Source organism: Vitis vinifera, chromosome 16, assembly GCF_030704535.1.
Source record: "Vitis vinifera cultivar Pinot Noir 40024 chromosome 16, ASM3070453v1".
Taxonomy (NCBI): Eukaryota; Viridiplantae; Streptophyta; class Magnoliopsida; order Vitales; family Vitaceae; genus Vitis; species Vitis vinifera.
The window spans coordinates 17,987,678-18,010,590 of NC_081820.1; the positions used below are offsets into that span (position 1 = coordinate 17,987,678).

General features: G+C 36.8%; 1 protein-coding gene across 4 annotated transcripts; it reads left to right on the forward strand.

The window, feature by feature from the left end:
- The first annotated feature begins 213 nt into the window (after window positions 1-213).
- LOC100249204 (uncharacterized) lies at window positions 214-22,604 on the forward strand. Of its 4 annotated transcripts, none has more exons than XM_010664092.2 (6): window positions 241-381; window positions 505-597; window positions 10,251-10,354; window positions 12,273-12,636; window positions 20,140-20,328; window positions 22,243-22,604. In XM_010664092.2, exons 4-6 carry the CDS (start codon window positions 12,391-12,393, stop codon window positions 22,324-22,326), a joined length of 519 nt encoding a protein of 172 aa, XP_010662394.1. In that variant the 5' UTR covers window positions 241-381; window positions 505-597; window positions 10,251-10,354; window positions 12,273-12,390; the 3' UTR covers window positions 22,327-22,604. The 4 variants fall into 4 exon arrangements, with proteins under 4 accessions (XP_002265767.1, XP_010662394.1, XP_019081832.1 ...); XM_019226287.1 differs by having other exon boundaries at window positions 518-597; XM_002265731.4 differs by lacking the exon at window positions 505-597 and having other exon boundaries at window positions 214-381.
- Window positions 22,605-22,913: the final 309 nt, after the last annotated feature.

A 22,913-nucleotide genomic window follows, 5' to 3' on the forward strand; every position in this document is an offset into this window, starting at 1 on the left:
AAACTGATATTAATTAATAAAATTCAGAATTTCGGGACAAATGGCAAGTAGTAGGGGGTGTACGGTGTACCATCCACGGACCGATTGAAAAAGCTTATTTTTCTTAATTTTGTAGACTATATATTTATATAAGTTTTTTTTTAATTTTTTATTAAAAATAATTTATTTTTAGACGTTAGATATTAATTAATCTATTTATTTATTATTATTTTTTAATTAAATAGAACAAGCCGAAATACCGTGAAAGTAATATTAGGAAACCTCAAAAACACGATCTGCATGTGGCACCCTCACCCTCACCCTCAACCGCCTCACGACGATATGAAGATCTGAATACCTTCATCCTCACGCCCGCTGCTGCGGCTTTTCCAACTTTCTCAGGTAGATTTTTTCTCCATTTTTTCTCTTTATTTAGGTCTTCTCAAGTAGACTTCTCATCTAGATTTCTCATCCAAGAAATTCCGGGTTTTGGGTTCTGCTTGTTTTGACGGAAAATAATTCCAGAAAATTTTTCTAGACCCCGGACTCCACGATTCCATTTTGGTCTAATCGATTAGGGTGCTTTCTTTGGAGCGCATTTTCTTGCCACGAATCATGGTATATTTTCGGTTTAATGTGTTGAGCATCACCTGTTCGATACTTTTCCCCTGTGATATCTGGGTTTTCATACAAGGCAAAGAGGAAATGGAGTGGCCGGCCAACTATTCAGAAAAGAATCAAAACCCGCCATTTATATTCTGTGACATCTGGGTTTGCTTCTCCTTAATTGTGTTATCAGTATATTAACAGCTTACTGCAATCCGAGTGATTTAATTACTATGTTTGTAGCTCTAGAATGATTCGTTTTATGCTGTCATATTATTTTCTTGAGAATAGCTCTCTCGTCAACATTTTGCTAGTCAACATTTTGTTATCTTTCTCCACTTCTTTTTGTTTTTTTCCTCTTTAGAACATAGAATTGTTTGGTAAACAGGAAAGTAGTAGTTATGCAGAATCCCACTCTGTTTAGGATGTGGTTCAATGGTTAGTCCATATAGGTCCAAGACTCTGAACATGGTGCACTATCTCTACCACCTCTGAAGATGACCACCGTCCCCACCCCACCCACAACCCCCTCACACACGCACACAGATGTAGGTCTCTGTGGCTTTGGATGTTTAGAGCTGGATATTACCTTTTGTCATTAAATGTGGTAGGAGCACAAGGAGGAATAAGTATGAGAATCTGGGTTGGTCTTATCTCCCTATGCCTAGAAAATCAGTAGCCCCACTTCAAAGACCGATCCCAGACCTCTTCCTAGAACCACCAGTACCCCACAAGCACATTATTTCTATGGTTTCTTCTCTAGGTCACTAAAACACAAGTTCCCCCAGGCAATGTATATAACCTCTCCCTTTCACTTCTAGGCATTTGGCAGCCACAAACCAACTTGTCAAATTAGTGACACATACTGAGGAAAAAATCTACTTATCAGACTTACCACAAGAAAAGCTTGGTGAGAGTTTGTGGGTACTCACAGCAAACCAAAGGAGAGAACTAATTATATGGATCCTTCTCTGTGGCACAATCTATTATTGTTGCATTATAAGATTATAGCCTCAAGTCATGGTTGCATAAATTGTGCCACTAGCTTCAAAACCTTTCCTTCAATATCAAACCTACTGTAGAATAACCTTAAGGTTGCTACCTTCAGTCAAATCACAGCAAGATAGGGCTTTGGTTTTATAACCTTGTGAAATGGGAATTAGAGTTACTGACAATGAAAAAGAAAGTAAAGGTAAGAATAAACAGAAGATTAGGAGGAAACAGTATCAGGTAGAAATTTTTTAGGGAATGAAAATTTCTTTAAAAATAAATAAATAAATAAATAAAAATTGGATTTTGAAAATGGAAACAGTCATAAGTTCTTGGAATTTCAAAATTGCTTCACATGAATGCTGTTTATCTAGGTTCTTGGGATTTTGCTATGATAAATTTTAACTGATCCAAAGTTGATGTTACTGTGGTGAGTTCTCTTGTTTGAGTTTAATATCAATGCCACTATTCATTTCATTTTTGGCTCTGGGCCCTTTTTCCAAGGACTGAAATTGCAAGCTGCAGATCTTTGATCACCCATGATCTCCCATGTGTAGATGGTAGATATGTTCTGTTAGCATGTTGAGTTCAGTTTGCTGGTGCACTGATAGTTGCTACTTGCATTGCTGTAATCAAACTCAAAATTTTTATTGGTTTTAGCTCAAGGTTTTGGAATTTTATTGTGATAATGTTAAATTCGATAAAAGTTCCCTTAAAATTTGAAACCTCAATCCTTTATAACAGCCAAGGATAAAAATATTAATTTTAATGGATATATCGGTAACATGATTTTATGGATATATTGATGGATATTTTGACACAAAATGTCGGTGGGACAAAAATTGTTTAAAACTTATAAAAATGTTAGGAAAAACTTTAAAAAATAATATAAGAAGTAATAATAGACATTTTGAAATTGTTTTGTTAAAAAATTTGATACATGTATGATATAATTTGTTACATTTGACAATAATATGAGGGCGATAAGAAATATGAAATTTGTAAATGTACATTCATTATTAAGTTATATTAAATATTATTCAAAAATGATATTGTGATATTTGATTATAATGTGTTTAACTTTAAAATATATTTAATATTAAAATTATGACTTATTTAATTCAAATGAATTCAATGATATAAAATAATTGATGATATATGTTTAAAAAAAATTAATACTTATATTTTTTATATTTAATTAATATATATATATATATAAAGAGCTATTAAAAAAATTATTATGATAGTTTTTATATTTTGGTAATCAATTAAATTAAATTTAAAAATAAAATAATTAGAATTACTTTATTTATTAAAATATTCTTTTAATATTTTTTTATAAAGCACTTCCGCATATATGTATTTATCTTTGTTAGACTTTGTGGATTGGGTAGGCTCACAATAGGGTATGGTAGCAGGTTTTTGAGTCTTCACGCCTTTTTGTCCTTTTTCTTCATATTCTTTCTTCTACTAAAATTCTTATTTACCTATAAAAAAAAACATTTATATATTTATGTGCACATTTATAATTAAGGGCCAATTAGCCCAATGGAAGCCGGCAATGGATATGACCTTTTTGTCTTGGGTTTAGATCCCCCCATTTGCAAGACAAACCAATTTTTTAGTTTGATTGAGCTTTGTCCTAGCAAATACCTCATGAGCGGTAGGCTGCTTGATCGAGTCAAGTGCGTTGACTGACCAAAAATATCTAGAATTTCCTAAAAAAATTGGTGAAAATATCAATATACATTGAAATATTGCCAAAAATGTTGAAAAATGATCGAAAAATCGACAAGTTGATATTTCCATACCATTTTTCACTTCAATCAACTAGTTTCGTTTGTTTGTTGTGGTCAAGTTTAAAATATCGGTAAATATGGATATATCGGTACTTGGATTTTATGGATATATCGAATATATCGGAGAAATATCGGTGGATATTTTGACAAAAATATCGATGAGGTAAAAATTATTCAAAATTCACGAGAATGCTTGAAAAAACTCCAAAAAGTGATAAAATAAATAAATAAATAAATAAATATATATATATATATATTAAAGTTATTTTGTAAGTGTAATTGATATAAGTACAATTAAAGATAATATTTATCAAATTTTTATAAAAAAATTAGCATAAATTCCTTTAATATATTTATATTCATTTATTTTAAAAACCAAAAAATACTTTTATTAAAACATATTTTATTATATTTTAAATAAAAAATTAAATTGATTTATATGAAATATTTTATTTGAGATTTGATTTCTAAAAATTTATTACAAATATATGATGACAATTTTTCTATTAACATTAATTTATTTAAATAATTAAAATTATTAATAATTTATCTTATCAAATTAATTTTAATTTATAAAATATTAGGACTTCATAATTTTTTTATATTGTAGCAATTTTTGAGTAAAATTATATTTTTAATATTTTAAAATAAAAACATTTAAAATTAAATAAAATTAAACGGATAAATAAAAATAAATTAAGAATGAAGTGATAGTAATTTTTTAAAATAGCATTAATGAGATAAATATAAAAGGTAGTTAAAAATAAAAAGACAATATAAAATAAAATGATAATATAGATTTAAAATAAAAAATAAATTAAAAATGAATAATTAAAAAATAAAAAAGGATAAATATTTAAAAAAAAAAAAAACTTTCAAAAAAATCTCCGATATTTCCTGATATACGATATATTTGATATATTCGTTGATATATTCGATATATTCGTCGATATATCTCCAATATTTTGATAGGCTTCCTCCGCTGCTCCGCGCGTTACTCCACGCTTGATTATTTCGCCTCAAAACCGATATATCGTCGATATTTCATTGATATTACCGATATTTTTCCGATATTACTGTTACCATGCTTACCAGCTCTTACCATTGCCGCCTATAGATATAGATGGGAGGTAGGCAAGGGTAGCTTGCTTTCACACCTGGCTGGGTAGATATAGGTACCCCTGCCCCCTTGCTTAGCTTGACTCGTTCACGGATACTTTATTTACCTTAGCAGCTAAGCTACGGCATTCAAATTTCGGTAGAGCTGGACCTAACCTCACGACGGAGACTCTCGCTTTTCCTAAGGGCATCCCTTTTTCCATTCATCCTAAATGGCGGGACGAGAAGAAGAGGAAGGATAAAAAGTAAATTTAATACAAGAAAAGAATAGCTACTCTATAACTCTACTTTAGTAAACTCCCTTTCTTAAGCGTTCGTGCGCACCACCCGATGCTCACTCACTTATTGGAGGGAGAAGAACAAGAGGTTATATTCTTATCTTTTGGTTCCCAGGGGAGGCCCCCTGGACCCCCTTTCATTAAGAGTGACGATCGTGAGTGAGCACCTCACTTTCACCTCATCTTGAACTCTCTCTAAAGAAAAAGAATTTCAACAAATAGAATTTTTTTTTTTTTTTTTTTTTTAGAAAATCTAATTCCACTATTTCTTTTAATTGATATTAAAAATGAAATTCTAGTTTTATTTTTTTATTTTTTTGTTTTTTATGTTTATGACTAAAATCATAAAAAAGAAGAGCTATCTTCTTTTATCTTTTTGTAATTAAGGATAGTCTAAGTAGTTAGACATAGGATAATGTCTTGAATTTATATTAACAATTAGAATTAGGTCCATCAACTACAGTGTGTATTATCCATATAGGGGATCAAAATAAAATTGAATGTGAAATATTTAAGAAACTTAAAGAGTATGTTTGGTTCTAGCAAATTTGATGTGGAAATATGGGATTATGATTTGTAATTAAGTGCCAAGATTAGAGGGATTGTGTTAGGATACTTTCTATTTTTGTAGATGAGAGAATCTCTCCTAATTAGTTATTGTTTCCTTAGAGATAGTGATTGTGCATATTATATGGCTTAGATTAGGAATCCCACTTGTATATATATAGGTCACTTTGTATTCAGTTTTGACACAGAAAAAAGAAGAATATTTTCTTCATGGTATCAGAGCATTCAGATCTGAACCACGTATAAAAAAAAAATCATCTTTTTCCATGGAGAGCAGAACGGAAGGATTAAACTTAGAGGTGACGTCCAGACCTGAAGCAGTTCACTCCGGCAGTACCAGCACCACAGATGGCATCATTCTTCCCATAACAGGTCATAAACTCAATGCGCAGAATTTTATTTAATGGGCTCAGTCTGCTCGGATCTTCATCTGCAGGAAAGGTAAGGAAGAATACCTTACAGGAGCCATTGTTCAGCCGAAGGAAGATGCTCCAGGATACCAAACCTGGAAGTTGGAAAATAGTATGGTGATGTCTTGGTTAATTAACTCTATGACCAATGGCATAGGAGAAAACTTCATGTATTATGGCACAGCAAAGGAGATATGGGATGCAGCTAGAGAGACCTACTCCAACATCGATAATACCTCGGCAAATTTCGAAATCAAGAGTATTCTCCAAGATCTTCGACAAGGAGATTCAACTGTTACCGAATATTTTAATATCCTTACACGGTATTGGCAACAACTCGATATTTATGAAGAATTGGTTTGGAAGTGTCCCGAAGATGGACTCCTATACAAGGTCATTGAAAAGGAACACATCTACAAATTTTTACTTGGCCTTAATAAGAATTTAGATGAGGTACGTGGAAGAGTTCTAAGTATTAAGCCATTACCTAGTGTTAGGGAAGTTTTTTCTGAAATTCGCAGAAAGGAAAGCAGACAAAAAGTGATGTTGGGTACCCAAAATTCCTCCAAAAATCTTGAGAACTCAGCCCTAGTTGCACGAGGAACCCAATCCAACAACAACAACCACCAAACGAAGAAGAATCGTCCATGGTGCGACCATTGTAGAAAACCTGGACACACGAAAGAGACTTGTTGGCATCTACACGGTAAACCTGCTGATTGGAAACCTTCTCGGCCACAGCAAAACAGAGAAGGTCGGGGTTACACCGCCGCAGCCGAAGAGAACACATCTGGCACTAGCTCAAATCCTGGACCGTTTAGCAAAGAGCAATTGGAGGCACTACAGAAAATGGTCCAACAGACTCTTCAATCAATTGGAACAACTATTGGTTCTGCATCTGTAGCCCAGAAAGGTATTTTTTCCCATGCCCTAAATGTTAGACAGGAAAATCACACTACATGGATAGTGGACTCAGGAGCTTCAGATCACATGACTGGGAATCTCATGGTTTTTCATGAATATACTCCTTGCCATAACAATTCCTCTGTTCGAATTGCCGATGGAACCCTTTCTAGGGTATTCGGCACAGGTTCAGTTATTATTTCCAAGGATATTACTCTTCACTCCGTGTTCTATGTTCCGAAATTGGATTGCAACCTATTGTCTATAAATTTGAAAACTTCAACAACATGGTTCAGACGCAGTTTCAGGCAAAAATTCAAGTCCATCGGACAGATAATGCTCGAGAATGCTATAACAACATTCTTGGGTCATATCTTTTGGAGAATGGCATCGTATATCAAAGCTCATGCATTGATACTCCACAGCAAAATGGAGTTGCAGAAAGGAAAACTAGACATTTGATGGAGGTTGCACGATCCCTCATGATAGCTTCAAACGTGCCTAAACAATTATGGGGTGAAGTTGTACTCACAACAACCTACTTGATCAACCGAATGCCTTCTAGGATTCTTCAATTTAAAACCCTGTGTCAAATCCTCCTCGCTACATATCCATCCGCTCGAATAATCTCGTCTATCCCAATCAAAGTCTTTGGTTGTACTGCTTTCGTTCACATCCATAAGTCCCAACGTAGTAAACTTGATCCGACAGCCACTAAATGCATCTTTCTCGGGTACTCACCAAACCAAAAAGGATATAAGTGCTACTCTCCAACAACCAAGAAATTCTACACTTCCATGGATGTCACTTTCTTCGAAAATCAACCCTTCTACCCCAAAACTGCAATTCAGGGGGACAACTGGTCCACAGATGAATTCCAATTTTGGGAAACCGAAATCAGCACTACTTCTCCTTTGAGTTCATCGCTACCTCCTCAAACAGATACTACTCTTTCTGTCCCCGAAAACAATTCCTTGGATGTCCCTTTTGTCACACCTGAGTCAACTACACAAGGCAGTAAAGAGGTAATAGTTTATTCTAGAAAAAATTTAAAGGAAAAGCCCGAGAAACCTCCTCAAAAGGAGCCCGAGAACAGCACTCCACCTGAGCAGAACCAAGAATTGGACCAGGATCCAAGCAACCCAAACTCGCAACCAGGTAACATAATTTATGATTTAAATTCCAGTAATGACCTTGATGATCTTGATCAACCCATTGCTTTAAGGAAAGGTGTAAGATCTTGCACTCAGCATCCAATCAGTAATCATGTGACCTATGGAAAGCTTTCACAGAATTTCCAAGCGTTCATCACTTCTCTTGAAGATGATCGTATCCCATCCAACATCCAAGAAGCACTTCAACAACCTGAATGGAAGACTGCTGTTCAGGAAGAAATACAAGCATTGGAGAAAAATGGGACATGGGAAATCTCAGAATTACCAGAGGGTAAGAGGCCTGCTGGATGCAAGTGGATATTTACCGTGAAGCACAATCCGGATGGAAGTATAAACAGGTTCAAGGCTCGACTAGTAGCTAAAGGATTTACTCAATCCTATGGCATTGATTATGAAGAGACATTTGCACCAGTAGCAAAGCTCAACTCCATCAGAGTGTTATTGTCAGTTGCAGTAAATTTGGACTGGAATCTGCACCAACTTGATGTCAAAAATGCATTTCTCAACGGAGAACTAGAAGAGGAAGTCTACATGAAGATTCCACCTAGTATGGAAACTCCAGAAAATTCAGGAAAAGTGTGTAAACTAAGAAAGTCCCTATACGGTCTAAAACAGTCACCTAGGGCCTGGTTTGATCGACTGACTAGAGTTGTGAAAAAACATGGATTCATCTAATGTCAAGCAGATCATACACTGTTTATGAAGCACTCTAAGGAATGTGAAATGACTTTGTTCATTGTCTATGTTGATGATATTATAATTACCGGAGACGATGAAGAAGGGATAGGGAATCGCAAGAAGCTGCTAGCAAGAGAATTTGAAATCAAAGATCTTGGACAACTCAGATACTTTCTTGGCATGGAAGTTGGCAGAACTAAGAAGGGAATTGTGGTCACGCAAAGGAAGTATGTCCTTGATCTACTTCAGGAGACTGGAATGCTAGGTTGTAAGCCAGTGGACACGCCTATGGATCCTATTGGTAAGACTGATAAAGATAATGACAGTCATCCAACTGACAAAGACAAATACCAAAGGTTAGTAGGAAAGTTGATCTACTTAACTCACACAAGGCCCGATATTGGTTTCGCTGTGAGCATGGTAAGTCGCTACATGAACAATCCCACTGAAAGACACATGAAAGCTGTATACAGAATTTTACAGTACCTTAAAAAGAGCCCAGGTAGAGGACTCTACTTCAAGAAAACCTCAAGTAGGGAAGTTGAGGTATTCACAGATGCTGATTGGGCAGGATCCTTGACAGATCGGAGGTCAACTACTGGGTATTGTTCCTATATGTGGGGAAACTTGGTGACTTGGAGAAGCAAGAAGCAATCCGTAGTGGCGAGAAGCAGTGCAGAGGCAAAATTCAAGGCAATGGCTCATGGGATATGTGAAGGAACGTGGCTCCAAAGAATACTCAAGGAACTTGGAATTATATCAAACTCCACTATGACAGTTTTGTGTGATAACAAGGCTACCATAAGTATTGCAAAGAATCCAGTTCAACACGACAGAACCAAGCACGTGGAGATAGACCGTCACTTCATCAAGGAGAAACTTGAAGGGGGAACAATCAGACTTATGTATATTCCTTCAAGTCGTCAAACAGCAGACATTCTAACAAAGGCACCTCCAAAGGCCACCTACGAAAACATGAAAAGCAAGTTGGGAATGCTAGACATCTACTACCCAACTTGAGGGGGAGTGTGGAAATATGGGATTATGATTTGTAATTAAGTGCCAAGATTAGAGGGATTGTGTTAGGATACTTTCTATTTTTATGGATGAGAGAATCTCTCCTAATTAGTTATTGTTTCCTTAGAGATAGTGATTGTGCATATTATATGGCTTAGATTAGGAATCCCACTTGTATATATATAGGTCACTTTGTATTCAGTTTTGACACAGAAAAAAGAAGAATATTTTCTTCATTTGAAAAAAGAATAATAGGGAAAGAAATAAAGAGGAAAGTAAAAGGAAAAAAATGAAGGAAAAATAAAAAAATAAAAAATTTAAAATCAATAAATTATCTTATATGCTACTTTAAACTTATTTCATTTATTTTAAGTGTTTTACATAAAGGTTAAATAATTTTAAAATATATGAATTATTAACTAATTTTAATTTTATTTAATTTTTAAAATTTTGAGAAAAATATTTTTCATAGGATTTTCTTTCTTTCTTTAGTTTTTTGGAATCAAAGCAAGTCCAAAGTAATGCATTTTTAATTATTTTTTTTTTTGTATATCAGAGAAAAATGATAAAAATAATTATTAACTTTAAACTTATTTTTTTATTTTTCTGGTGTTTTGTCCTTGTGCCTTTCCCTCTTATTTTCTTTCCTTTTACTCCCTTCTTTCTGAGATTCAAATGGAAATTATATGCCCTAAGTCTCTCTTTATATAACATTGTTTCTTTGTCTAGTTTTGTAGTTTTGTAGGGATAAGAGCTGAGAACCCACATGACTGATTTGAGCCCTAGAAGGATACAACAGAGGGAGCAATTCCTCCATTGATCAGTTGAATCAGGTGATTTTCCTATGATTTTCTTTATTGAATTACTTACAGTTGATTTAGATGATGTTATTCTGCTTAATTGAATCTATTATGCTTGAAACCCAAATCCACCTCTCCACCAACCAAAAACCTTGCCCATCTTTCTCTCCATCTCCATCTCTGCGAGCAGACTTTTAATTTTAGTTTTCAATTAAATGGAACTTATTTGTTTGGATATTTTTAAAATAATTTCGTGGATCAGTTCTTCATACATTGAATAAATCAACAATCAACCCAATACTTTTGAGGGCAGCTGTGAATTTGAAGTTTTGATTGATTGGGATTTGATTTGGCATTGTTGGGAAATAACTACGAATTGAAGATGTAAAAACGACTATGGTTTTGAAGCATTGATTAATTGGAATTTGATCACTTTTGCTAATCTTTATGATATTGAAAGGACCAAATAGGCAAATACACATGAAATTTTATTTTGAAGTTACAGAATGGTTTTAGTTATTGTGGAAATGTATTTGCAGTTTTCTAGGTTTGGTAATTTATTTTCAATCTCAGTTCTAGACAATTTGGGAAGGGAAAATGATGAGAACAACTATCATTTCTGAAATAAGATCAGAAAATGCTTTTCTGAGTTTAAACTAATGTATTGGATGGTGGGTCAAGTGTTCTTAATTCTTATGAAAGGGAAAAAGTAAAGATGGTTGGCCCTTACTAGGTTTTGGGTGCTGGCATGGTTAGGAGATTGAAGTATTGCTACTACAGATGGTATTCTGCTAGAGACAGGCCAAAACCCATAATTGTCAGCTTGAATGATTACCATGAGTATTCCTTAATTCTGTTTTAGAAAGAAAAAAAAAATTAATTCCTTCAGTCAGAAGAACTAATAAGTTATTTCTTTTTTTTTTTCATCAACTGAAATATGCCATTATTAGCACAAATTGTACATAAATCTTGTGTTTTATATGTTGAAGAAAAGGTTGTTATATATATGTTGAAGAAAAGGTTCCTTTCTTGGGGGATTAACTGGACAAATGGTACATAAGGGGTTCTTTGGGAAAGCTAAGATGGCATCTTTTGGGATTGCATCAATATGGCATGTTGTCTTTATCTTTTTAAGGAATCTTGGGCTGGTGATAGTTGAAAAATACTCTATTACAAGCCAATCAACATGTTGTATAAGAATGCTCCCCCTAAATATCAAAAAATAAAAACATGGAATTGCAATTGACAAGCTAAAATGTAATGCAAGAGAGTTTGTATTTTTTACTTTAATGGATTTGTTTTGTGAATCAACTGCAAGTTTGGGTTCCTACTGTGATTTGTGTCTTTGATACCTTCTTAATGCAGCTTTGATGTATGTGGTTTGCCTTTCAAAGCTTGCTTTGAAGTCTAGTTATGTCAGCTATCACATAATGGAGTGTGTAGATGGTATCTTTCTAGTGATGGTATCTTCCTATTAAGAAAACATTAAAGAAAATAGCTTACGAGTGATCATTTAGGCTTGAGTTGAGCTTAATTTGATGGCCAAAACCTCATCCTTGAAATAAAACTTTGATCCTAAGGACATGCTTTTTTGCGTAATAATTTTTAGTTTTTTCTCTCACATTCCTTTGCACCAATTTTGGAAAATTTTGTTTAGTAGTTACCCCATGCAACTAAGTATCAATACGCATGAGTAGAGGCTTTCTCTTTTCTTTTTTCTTTTTTTTAAGTTTAAATTTTTATAATAGATGATCTTGAAATTGGATATTTATATAAAATAAATTGGTTCAGGTATCTAATTGATGTTCTTCTTTTTGTTGTCTGAACTCTCTCCCTATCATCTAATTGATATTTTCTTTTTGCTGTTCAATAATTTTTGTGATTCAGATTGGATTAGTGTGTATGGGGGGATTGTATTTTAAATGCCTTTGGTGGCTTGGTTGTGGTGCAGGTTGATATCATTCAGGCAACGTTAGTTCTCATTATAAGCTACATTCTATCCTAATCCAACTAGTTCCTATTCTGGAAGCAATAAGTTGGGACTAGAGGACCACTTCCCCAGCCCCATCATGTCTGGGGTTGCCCGAAGAGTATTTGTATTTCAGAGACAATTAAACACTTTATCACATGATGGCCCTACTGACACTTTGAAGAGAAAGATAGCTGGTATGGAAAAAATAAGAAAAAGGAGAGACCCTAAAAAGGATCAGTTCTATGTAGAAGTTCCTGAATCACAAAAATTCCTTGACACAGCCACTTGGCCAATGACCATAGCTGCTGTTGGAGTTGCAGTCATTGCAAAGCTCTTCATGATGGTATGGTCAATCCATATCATTTTCTATTATCCATTAAAAATGTAGTATCTTTTTTGTTCTTTTTATTTATTTTTTCTTTGTTACTTGTGTATTTTGTGTACTTTGTGATCTTATTTTCATGTTTCAATTGAAGCTTAGCTGTTGCCTAATTGAGTTTATGGTTTCCTTGGGATCTTTCTATCACTTGTTTCTCATGGATGGTATTTTTATGTCTATTTTTTGTTGCTTTAACTAAAGAAGTCAGGTTAAACCATATGGTCCTGGAACTTTGAAGTGCTTGCAACATTGTTTGCAAATATGTTATTCAGTGTAGGAGTTCAATTATATTTCATCTTAATTCTTGTAGTTACCTGGACAAGATGATGATCATATGGTATGCTTGTGGTGATGATTTAGATTGATTCATCAGTAAGCATGATTTTATTGACTCCTTCCTATAGGCCATAAAAGCTTCAGTTTCTGGATACCTGACAAATTTTCATATAAATCTAATTGAAAGTTTGAAAATTAACAGTGAGAGACTGATCCATTGGTACGGTACCCACCAGTAGATCTCCTGTCAGTTGAAGATCCTGTCTAATCTGACTTCGAAAAACATACAACATCAAGGTTGGAGTTGTAACTTCTTCTGTAGAGTACTCCCATACTTATAGTACCTATGAGATGCCTTAGGATTCTATACACTGCTTCTGAATGAATCTATTCTTTGAGGATGATGGATAAAATGAGAATCACTTGGAAGATGAAGGTGTCCGAAAGCAAGTGTTGGTTCGCGATTGAATCGAAATCTTTTGAGATTTCGATTGATCAAGCTGGAGGGAGGCTAGTGGGTACAATCACGGAGAGAGGAAGAGGTTTTGTGGAGTGGATTAAATTTGGTGCTAAAAGTTTGTCCCAGTTACTGGAAGGGGTAGAGGAATTTTGCAACATTGCCGACAGGAAGAAGGACTCTAAGACATGGTTAGAAGGAGGAAGAAGTTTTTGTCTGGCACTAAGGAAGAATACAGCAGGATGCTTTTTACTTTGCTTGGTCCCGCTCTACGGAAAGAAGAAGGTTTTCCCTTGTGTTTCCTGAAGGAAGTGGAATGGTGGGAGGTTGGGTCTTGCTGGCCAATAAACTCAGAAGTCTTGGGATTGTGCCCCCTACTGTTAGTCCTGAAGTTCTTGAAATGGTCATCTCCTCTCAAGGTTTGACTAATAGTACTGTTAGAGGTTTGTCGTATGCCGAAGCAGCTAAGATTGGCCGCAGGGGAACAGAAGAGAAAGTGTGGCTCCAAATTGGGGGGATAAATTCCTTCAGCTAACTACAGGATTAAGACACTGTCTTGTGGGGAAATGGGGAGAGGGTGAGCCCATTTCACTGTCTTCCCTAAGAATTTGGGCCAAGGCCTTTTGGAGATTGAAGGGGGAGATTCACCTTGCTTTTCTTGGAGAGTCTCTCATTCTTTTCAAGTTTGAACTCTGTTCGGAGGTGGAGCGGATTCTCTCAGAAGGACCTTGTTTTTATAGGAGGAAAAGACTTTGGCTAGATAAATGGGTCCCTGAGGCTAGCTGTGTTAGAGAAGGTGCGGAGGTGGGAGAAGTGTGGGTAAGACTGTTAGGTCTTCCCCTCTTTCTTTGGGACAATGATTTTTTTAAACAGTTTAGCAATGCTTGTGGGAGTTTTGTAGCAGTTGATAAAGATACTGCTGGGTCTCAGAATTTAAAATGGACGAGGATTTTGGTGAGAATAAATGGTGACAGCACGCTCAGTAGCTTGCAGGTTGTGGTGCAAGAGCGCTGTTTTTCCATTCCTCTATGGTGGGAGATGTCCCCTAGGGTATCGGTAGTGGAACCAAGCAGAGGTGGCCGTAAGCTGAAGGTTGGGGATGACTTGGAGTGTGATTCACGCGCGAGGGTGAGAGTAGAGTTGGCCACTTTCTCAAAAGGAAAAGGTATAGATTGTGTGTTGCAGCTGGAGCAGAGGAGGGGAGCTGGTGATGTGATGCAGCCCAGGTCTTCTGTTTCTGCACCGCAGAGGGATGGCTCTGAGTCTCTGATTGAAAAGACAGACCTGGGCCTTTCCTCAGGTGGTGAAAAGGCCCATCAACGAGGGGCTAGTCCAAGGGTGAAGGAGAGGCCTTTAGGGGCTTTTGTCCAGAAGAAGAATTTGGGCCAAGGCATTGGGATGGGCCCAAATCCAGAGTTAAGTTTTGAGCTGAGTTGCCTGACTAAAGCCTAAGGGGCCTTAGTGGGCTCTGAGGGCTCATTTAGGAGGTTAGAAGGAGTGGCCCAAACCCTTCCCTCTGTTGAAAGGGTCTCGCAGAGAATGGAAGGCACACCTCGCGAGCCCCAGCTCTATGTGGAAGATGTCAGGCTCGTTCTTGACCAGCGAAATCCTTAGGTTTTTTACGCTTTGGGTTCAGCCGTCACGAATGACGCGTTGTTGGAGGAGGCCGCTCGCTTTACAAGCCAGATTCCCTCAGTCCTTTCTCTCGGGGGGGCGGGTTTTTCTCTTCTACTCCTTCTTCTTCTTTGCCCTCTGACGGAAAAGGCTTGGGTCCATTGGTCTGTTAAGAGGACTCGAGAAGCTTTTCGATGGATGGGGATGCCGTGGAGCTAGGGCCTTTGCGTATTGTCCAATTAGATGGCTCGGAGGTATAGTGGTCTTCCCATCTAGGGCGTCTCGAAGACAACGAAAGCAAGGAAGGTGCAACTGAAGGCACTTTCTTAGACGAGACTTTTGGAAGATTGCTTTCTTTTAGTAGATTCGTGGGGTTGACGATGGATGGCTTTGAAAATGAAATCTTGACTATGTTTCAAAGTTTAGAGTGTAGAACAAGGGGCAAAATTTATGTGCAAGGAGGAAAAAAGAATTCTTTACTTAGATCCAAAGTCGAGAGAGAGCTACGGAAGTTAGAGTGTTCCATTAAGTATGGGTCCCCCTCGGATTCAGGAAAAAGGAGCGGGAAATTCATTGGGGAATGTTCAAGAAGTGTTGATGTTAATTAGAATTCTCTCTTGGAATGTCATGGGAATAAATGATAAGGATAAAAGAAGGGTAGTGAAGGCCTTCTTAAGGATTCAAAGGGCAAACCTAGTTTGTTTGCAGGAAACATAATGCAAACTCATGTCGGATTCGGTAGTGAGAAGTTTGGGTTTTGGTAGATTCGTAAATTGGGGAAGTGTGCACTCCAGAGGGCAAGCAGGGGGCATCTTAGTTTTCTGGGATTGCAGAGTGTTGGAACTTCTTGAGATGGAAACAGGGCAGTATTCCATATCATGTCGATTCAAAAATTGCGATGACAATTTCATTTGGATTTTTACCGGCGTTTATGGGCCAGTCCATTATTTTGAGAGAGAATTCCTTTGGTTTGAACTTGGGGATATTAGGGGTTTGTGGAATGATCCTTGGTGTGTTGGTGGTGATTTCAATGTGATTAGGCTTCCCAGTGAAAGGAGAAATTGCCTGAATATGTCTTCGGCAATGAGGCGTTTTTCAGAGGTAATTGATGAGTTGCAGTTGAGGGATCTACCTCTGGTTAGGGGTTCTTACACTTGGTGTGGAGGTTTAAATAACAGATCAACTTCTAGACTCGATCGTTTTTTGGTCTCAGAGGAATGGGAAAGCCACTTTTCCAACCTTTCTCAAAGCTTGTTGCCTAAACCCATTTCTGACCATGCTCCCATTTTGTTGAATGGAGGAGGAATTAGAGGCAGAAAAACCCCTTTTCGCTTTGAAAATATGTGGTTAAAAGTGGAGGGCTTCAAAGACTTGGTCAGGAAGTGGTGGTCTTGCTACAATTTCAGCGGATCCTACAATCACATTCTTGCTTGCAAGCTAAAGGCTCTGAAGCAAGATCTGAAAGTGTGGAATAGAGAGGTATTTGGTAATGTCTCTTTGAATAAAAACGCTGCTCTTAGTCAGATTGGTTTCTGGGACGCCAAGGAAAGAGACTGTGGTCTCTCTTTAGAGGATAGTGAGGCTAGAAGAAGGGCAGTGGAGGAGTTCAACAAGTGGGCAGTCTTGGAAGAGATATCTTGGAGGCAAAAGTCAAGAGAATTGTGGTTGAAAGAAGGTGATAAAAATTCAAAGTTTTTTCACAAGATGGCTAATGCTCAAAGAAGAAAGAATTTTCTTTCTTCTATTACAGTGGATGGTAGGAAGTTAACTAAGGAAATTGAGATAAAGGAGGGGGTGGTTAATGCATTCCAAAATATTTTGTTAGAAAAAGGGGACTGGAGACCAAGTATTTCGGGGTTGTCTTTCTCTTCCTTGGATAGTGTCCAGGCGGGGCTTCTTGAGGATGTCTTTTCGGTGGAAGAGGTCTAGGCTGCAGTCTTTGGTTTGAATGGGGATAAAGCCCCTGGACCAAATGGATTTACTTTGGCGTTTTGGCAATTTTGTTGGGATATAGTCAAGCACAAAATTATGGGCTTTTTTGCTAAATTTCACAGTTCTGGCCGTTTTAAGAGAAGCTTAAATTCCACTTTTATTGTTCTCATTCCTAAGAAAGAGGATACAGATGATTTGAAGGATTTTCGTCCTATAAGCCTAGTGGGGAGTCTTTACAAGATTCTAGCTAAAGTTCTGGCTAATAGATTGAAAAGAGTGGTGGGAAATGTCATTTCGAACTCCCAACATGCCTTTGTGGAAGGTAGACAAATTTTGGATGCTGTCCTTATAGTAAATGAGGCCTTAGATTCAAGACTAAAAAGTGCAAAGGGTGGAATTATCTGCAAGGTGGATATTGAAAAAGCATACGATCATGTGAATTGGGGTTTTTTATTAGCAATCTTGGATAAGATGGGGTTTGGGACTAAATGGGTGAATTGGATGAGGTGGTGTATTTCTTCAATCCGTTTCTCAATTTTGCTCAATGGTTCTCCAGTAAGCTTTTTCCAAAGTTCTAGAGGCCTAAGATAAGGAGATCCTCTTTCTCCTTTCCTTTTCATTATAGCAATGGAGGCGTTGTCTTCTATATTGAAGAGGGCTCTACAAGGAGGCTATCTTGAGGGTTTCATGGCTGGTGGGAGAGGAGGTGAGGGTGTGGTTGTTTCTCATCTTTTATTTGCTGATGACACACTAGTCTTTTGTGATGTATGCAAGGAGCATGTGGAGGTCTTAAGTTGGGTTTTTATGTGGTTCGAAGCGATTTCTGGGCTAAAAATCAATCTTCACAAAAGCGAACTGATTCCAGTGGGGGTGGTTCCTAATTTTGAGGACTTGGCTAGGGTTTTGGGTTGTAAAGTGGGTTCTCTTCCCTTTTGTTATTTAGGGCTGCCTTTGGGAGCTGCTTTCAAATCATCGCGAGTTTGGGATGTAGTGGAGGAGAGATTTCAAAAGCGGCTCGCTTTGTGGAAGAGACAGTATTTGTCCAAAGGAGGAAGGTTGACTTTGGTATAGAGCACTCTCTCTAGCCTTCCAATTTACTTTATGTCCTTATTTATCATTCCCCGCAAGGTGAGCCTAAGGCTGGAAAAGATTCAAAGAGACTTCCTTTGGGGGGGAGGAGTTTCTCAAAGTAAGTCGCATTTGGTAAATTGGTCCATTGTTTGCATGGAGAAAAAGGATGGGGGCTTAGGTATCAGAAATCTTTCTAGATTGAATAAGGCCCTTCCTAGAAAATGGTGTTGGAGATTTGCTTCAGAACAAGAGTCTTTATGGAAACAAGTGATTGTAAGGAAATTTGGGGAGGAAGATGGAGGTTGGTGCTCTGGCAATTCAAGGGAGAGTCATGGAGTGGGGCTTTGGAAGACGATTAGGAAAGGGTGGTTGGAGTTCAACAAAAGGGAGGCTTTTAAGGTGGGGGATGGTAGTAGAGTGCGTTTTTGGAAGGATAGATGGTGTGGATAAGATTCTGTGGATGTGGCTTTTCCAAGGTTGTACAATCTTGCCTTATCCAAGGATGCTTGGGTAGCTCAGTTATGGGATTAGTCCGGGAATTTGGGTTGTTGGAACCCTATTTTCACAAGATTCAACAATTATTGGGAGATGGAAGAGGTGGAAACTTTTTTCAGAAGGTTACATGGCCATGCGCTTAGAAGGGGGATTGAGGATGTCATGTATTGGAGGGTTTCAAAGAAAGATATCTTTACAGTTAAATCTTTCTTCTGTTCCCTAGCTCCTTGCATTGGTAGAGAGTTCCCTTCAAGCTTAGTTTGGAATCCTTGGGTTCCAAAGAGAGTCAGTTTTTTTGCTTGGGAGGCTATCTGGGGAAGAATTCTAACTTTGGATCAATTAAAAAGGAGGGGTTGGGCCTTACCAAGTAGGTGCTATTTGTGTAAAGCGGATGAAGAATCAGCTAATCATGTGCTTATTCATTGTCCCAAGGCAACTATGATTTGGCACCTTATTTTTGCTCTTTTTAGTGTTCATTGGGTTTTGCCCAATTCTATCAAGGAAACCATTCTTGGTTGGAATGACACCTTTGTTGGAAAGAAAAGAAAAAAGGCGTGGAATGCAGCCCCTCTATGCTTATTTTGGACATTATGGAAGGAAAGAAATAGAAGAATCTTTGAAGATTCTGAATTAACGGATCAAGCTATTTTACGGTCTTTTTTGTACATGTTCTCAGATTGGGTTAGGGTGCATGTAAATTGTGCTTCATGGTCCATTTTCGATTTCATTGATTGGTTGGGTTGTAAGCAAGGGTTTTTTTGTTTTTTCTCTACCTTTAGCCTAGTTGCCTTGTATACTCCGTGTATACTGTCAGGTGTAATTCAGGCTTTCTTTATACAATTGCTTTTACTTATCAAAAAAAAATAGACTGATCCATTGGCATATTTTTGGGGCAACTATAAACATAAGCTAGGGAGTCGAGGACTTTCCCCCCACCACTTGGTGTGTAGCACCCAAAGAAAGAGAAGAAAAGAAAAAGAAAAATGCCAAAATGGCACTCTAGGTGAATAATTGATGTGGAATAGAGAAGTTCCTCACATCCTTTTCTCATACCAATAGGAGGAAGAAAAGGAAACTCTAAATCAAGTGGAAATAGGACTTCTGTTTTGGTGGTTTCATGTTCTGTTTCTGATCATGATATGCCTTCTTTCACATTGAATTTGCTTAGGTTTTCCCTCACAGTTTGCAACATGGGCTGAATCAGAATTATTTCACTTTTATTTTCTTTTAGGGTGTGTTGTACATGGGAATATGGATTGAGAAAGAAAACTTCATTCCATTTCCTATTTATCAATAGAAATGAGAATGAGAATAAAAAATTATTATCATGGGAACCAAAGCCCACTCACTCTCATAAGGATTTTGACTCGTTTCTTTCATATGGTATTCTGATTCACCTCCATTCCTAGTCCTATTCCTACATACCAAATGCACCCTTATTGCTAGCCTTTTTTATGTTTTCTGCCTTACTTCGGTGGCTCTCTCTCTATATTTCGTGTGTACTGGGATTTTCCCTTTTTAAGCAATTGAACATACACTCTCATTACTATATATATACACACATACATATATATATATATTGTTATTTCATGGTTAATGTAATTGGTCTTGTATACTGGCAGTACGATGACTCAAAATCTGAAGAGATGGTCGAGCGCAAAATAAAGAATGCTCCTGCTGGTCAAGGGACTGTAAGGATGCTGACTCGTGAGGAGTGGGATGCAATCCAAGAAGTGAGGCCAAGGACTCCTTTTGAATCTAAGTTTTCTCGTCATAACGCAAGAATCAGAACTGGAGAACCATTGCACATGGTGAGGCATAGTGGGAAATTTCTTATTACTTTATTTGAATATCTGTTGTGTGGCCAAAATTATTATTTCTTTGTCCTGTTGATGGTAGAGTAAAAGGTTCCAGAGAAATTGAAAGCTAGATTGTGTTTTGCATAGCATTTGAGGATAGAAATTCATTGAAGTAGGGAAATTAGAGTTGATGGATGAAATTGATATTGCCACTGAACACTGGTGAAAAGTGGTAATAGCTACCAATTTTCTTATGGCCCTATTCTGGATGCTGAAACTTTGAACAATGGTAAATAGCAGTTACATCTACCAATTTTCCAATGGCTCTAATCTGGCTGCTGGAATTTTACTTAGAATGTTATATGTGCAACAGCAAACCCATTCGGTTTCCACGGGATGCTTGAGTATGTCCTAATTGCTTTCAAATGTGAAAGCACATATCTGCACTGCTTAGGTAACTTCCATTAGGCCATGTTTGTTCCAAGTTCTCATGTTTGGTTTTATCATGACAAATACAAAAGAAATCAAATTTAACTAAAATTAGTAAGAAACTTACGCATTTTCAAATTGTTTAATCTTTGTATAGAAGAGGTGAAGAGCCTGTTTGGTAGTGCTTGTAGTCAAAGTGTTTTTACTAGAAGTGTTTTCTTCTATAGCGCTTCTGTGAAAAACACTTTTATGAGAATTTGGAAAAGTGATTCTAATTTCTGCCTAGTTTAATATCTGCTTCCCATGATAGTTTGGCAAATCAAAGTTCAACCAGTTTTATTGAAGTCTCTGCTTCTGCTTTTCTTCGACAATATTTCTCTATTGGGTATCTTAACTGTTGGTTCTCACATAATATTGATTTGTAGGACCCTAATTCTTTCTCATGAATTTAAATTTTTACCTCATTTTGTTTGCAATGATGTTGCATGATGAGCGATGAGACATTTTCAATCTCCTTTCTTAAATTATCAAATTTCTATTAACTATACATTGAGTTGGTGCATGAGTAGTCTAGTTTTTGGTTTACCATGAACACATTTAATGGAGAACCATTAGGTGATTATATAATCTATTATTTTATGCCTCGCCCAAATCTATAACATATCCCGTTTTGGGTAAGCAATGGGATTCATCAATCTGTATTTAGCATAGTTATAAGCCAGCTGCCAAGCTGTAACATGCATTCCAGTGTTGATCAACAATAGAGTGCCAAATATTCCCACCTAATGTTTTAATATGGAAACCATGTCTCTTTACCTTTTATTTTGTCTTTTAGGGTGTATCATGTATAGTCTGTGTGCTTGGCTTAATCTCTATTTGCTTGACCAGGTTGTTCTAGCTTTGTCTTCCCTAGTGAACATATTCCTCAAATCCTTGTTTGTTTTGTCAGTCGTTGCATTAGGGGTGGGAGTTTGATTTCTTATGTTTTCCTTTGTCCTCATTTGATTTCCTCTCCTTCTGGCCATAGCTCTTATCCCCTTCCCTGTGAATTGGGTACTTTTTTTGGTTGTCGCCTAGTAAATCTTTCCTTGGCTCCCAATTAAAAAATAAAAAATAAAAAATAAAGAAAAAGAAGGAAATTTTGTACTCTGATGACTGATGGTGCTGACTTAAGCTTTCTTACAGTTCACTAAAGATTTTCTGTGCTAATATTTAGCATGATTAACCAAGTCCTTGCCATCTAAATTGAGAATTTGCTGGGGAATGTTGTTCGGAAGAAAATAAGAGAAATTTCCATGACTTTTTCTTCCCATCCCGAGGTAGCATTGAACTCATACTGTTTAGGACAACTCTGGTCACTGTCTAAATAACTTAATTAAGGTTAAGTATTCATTGGCTGGATCGTTAATTTTCTTGCTCAGGCATTGTGTTTGCCCCATTGTACATGAACAATCCATTGCTTATTTCTTGACATATTCTTTTGGTTGTTATCTGCAGGAAGACGTGAAGGATTGGACACTTGATGTGCTCACAGATGCTCTCACCCGTGTCGAAGAAAGTGTTAAACGTGGTTCCAACTGACATAATTAAGAAAGAATTTGTTATGGGAGATTGTTTTTGGTATTTTTTTCCATTTTTTGGGGGGAAGATTATTTCCCCCATGATGCAGTGAGGCGGGCATTCAAAGTGAATCAGATCAGATGGTTGCAAGTGGTAACGATGTGTTAGCACATCATTTTACAGGAGGTGAGGCGACACATAAGTTGTAGATGGGAGTATCGGAGCTCCATTGTAGAATAATAAACAAATATGCCTGTATTTTTTTCAAATATATAAACCATTTCAATGTCTGCTCTCAATTATAGTTGTGAATGAGTTTACTCAGGATTAGGGTGCATCTGCCACCACCGGATGCTATCAAAATTCTGGACAAGAAATGTACAAAAAATAATTCAAAAAATGACCCAAAAACAAAAACAAAAGGCAACCAACTTAACATCCATTTTTTTTCTTTTAATAGTTTTTTATAGCAGTTTTTTCAGACTTACTAATTAATGTTCAAATACAAAATTAGTGCTCCAAAAACCGGGGAGACAAAATTTAAATATTGAGTTTTTGGCTGAATTTGTATAAAATGACGATATGTCCAGACGAAAAATTTAAATATT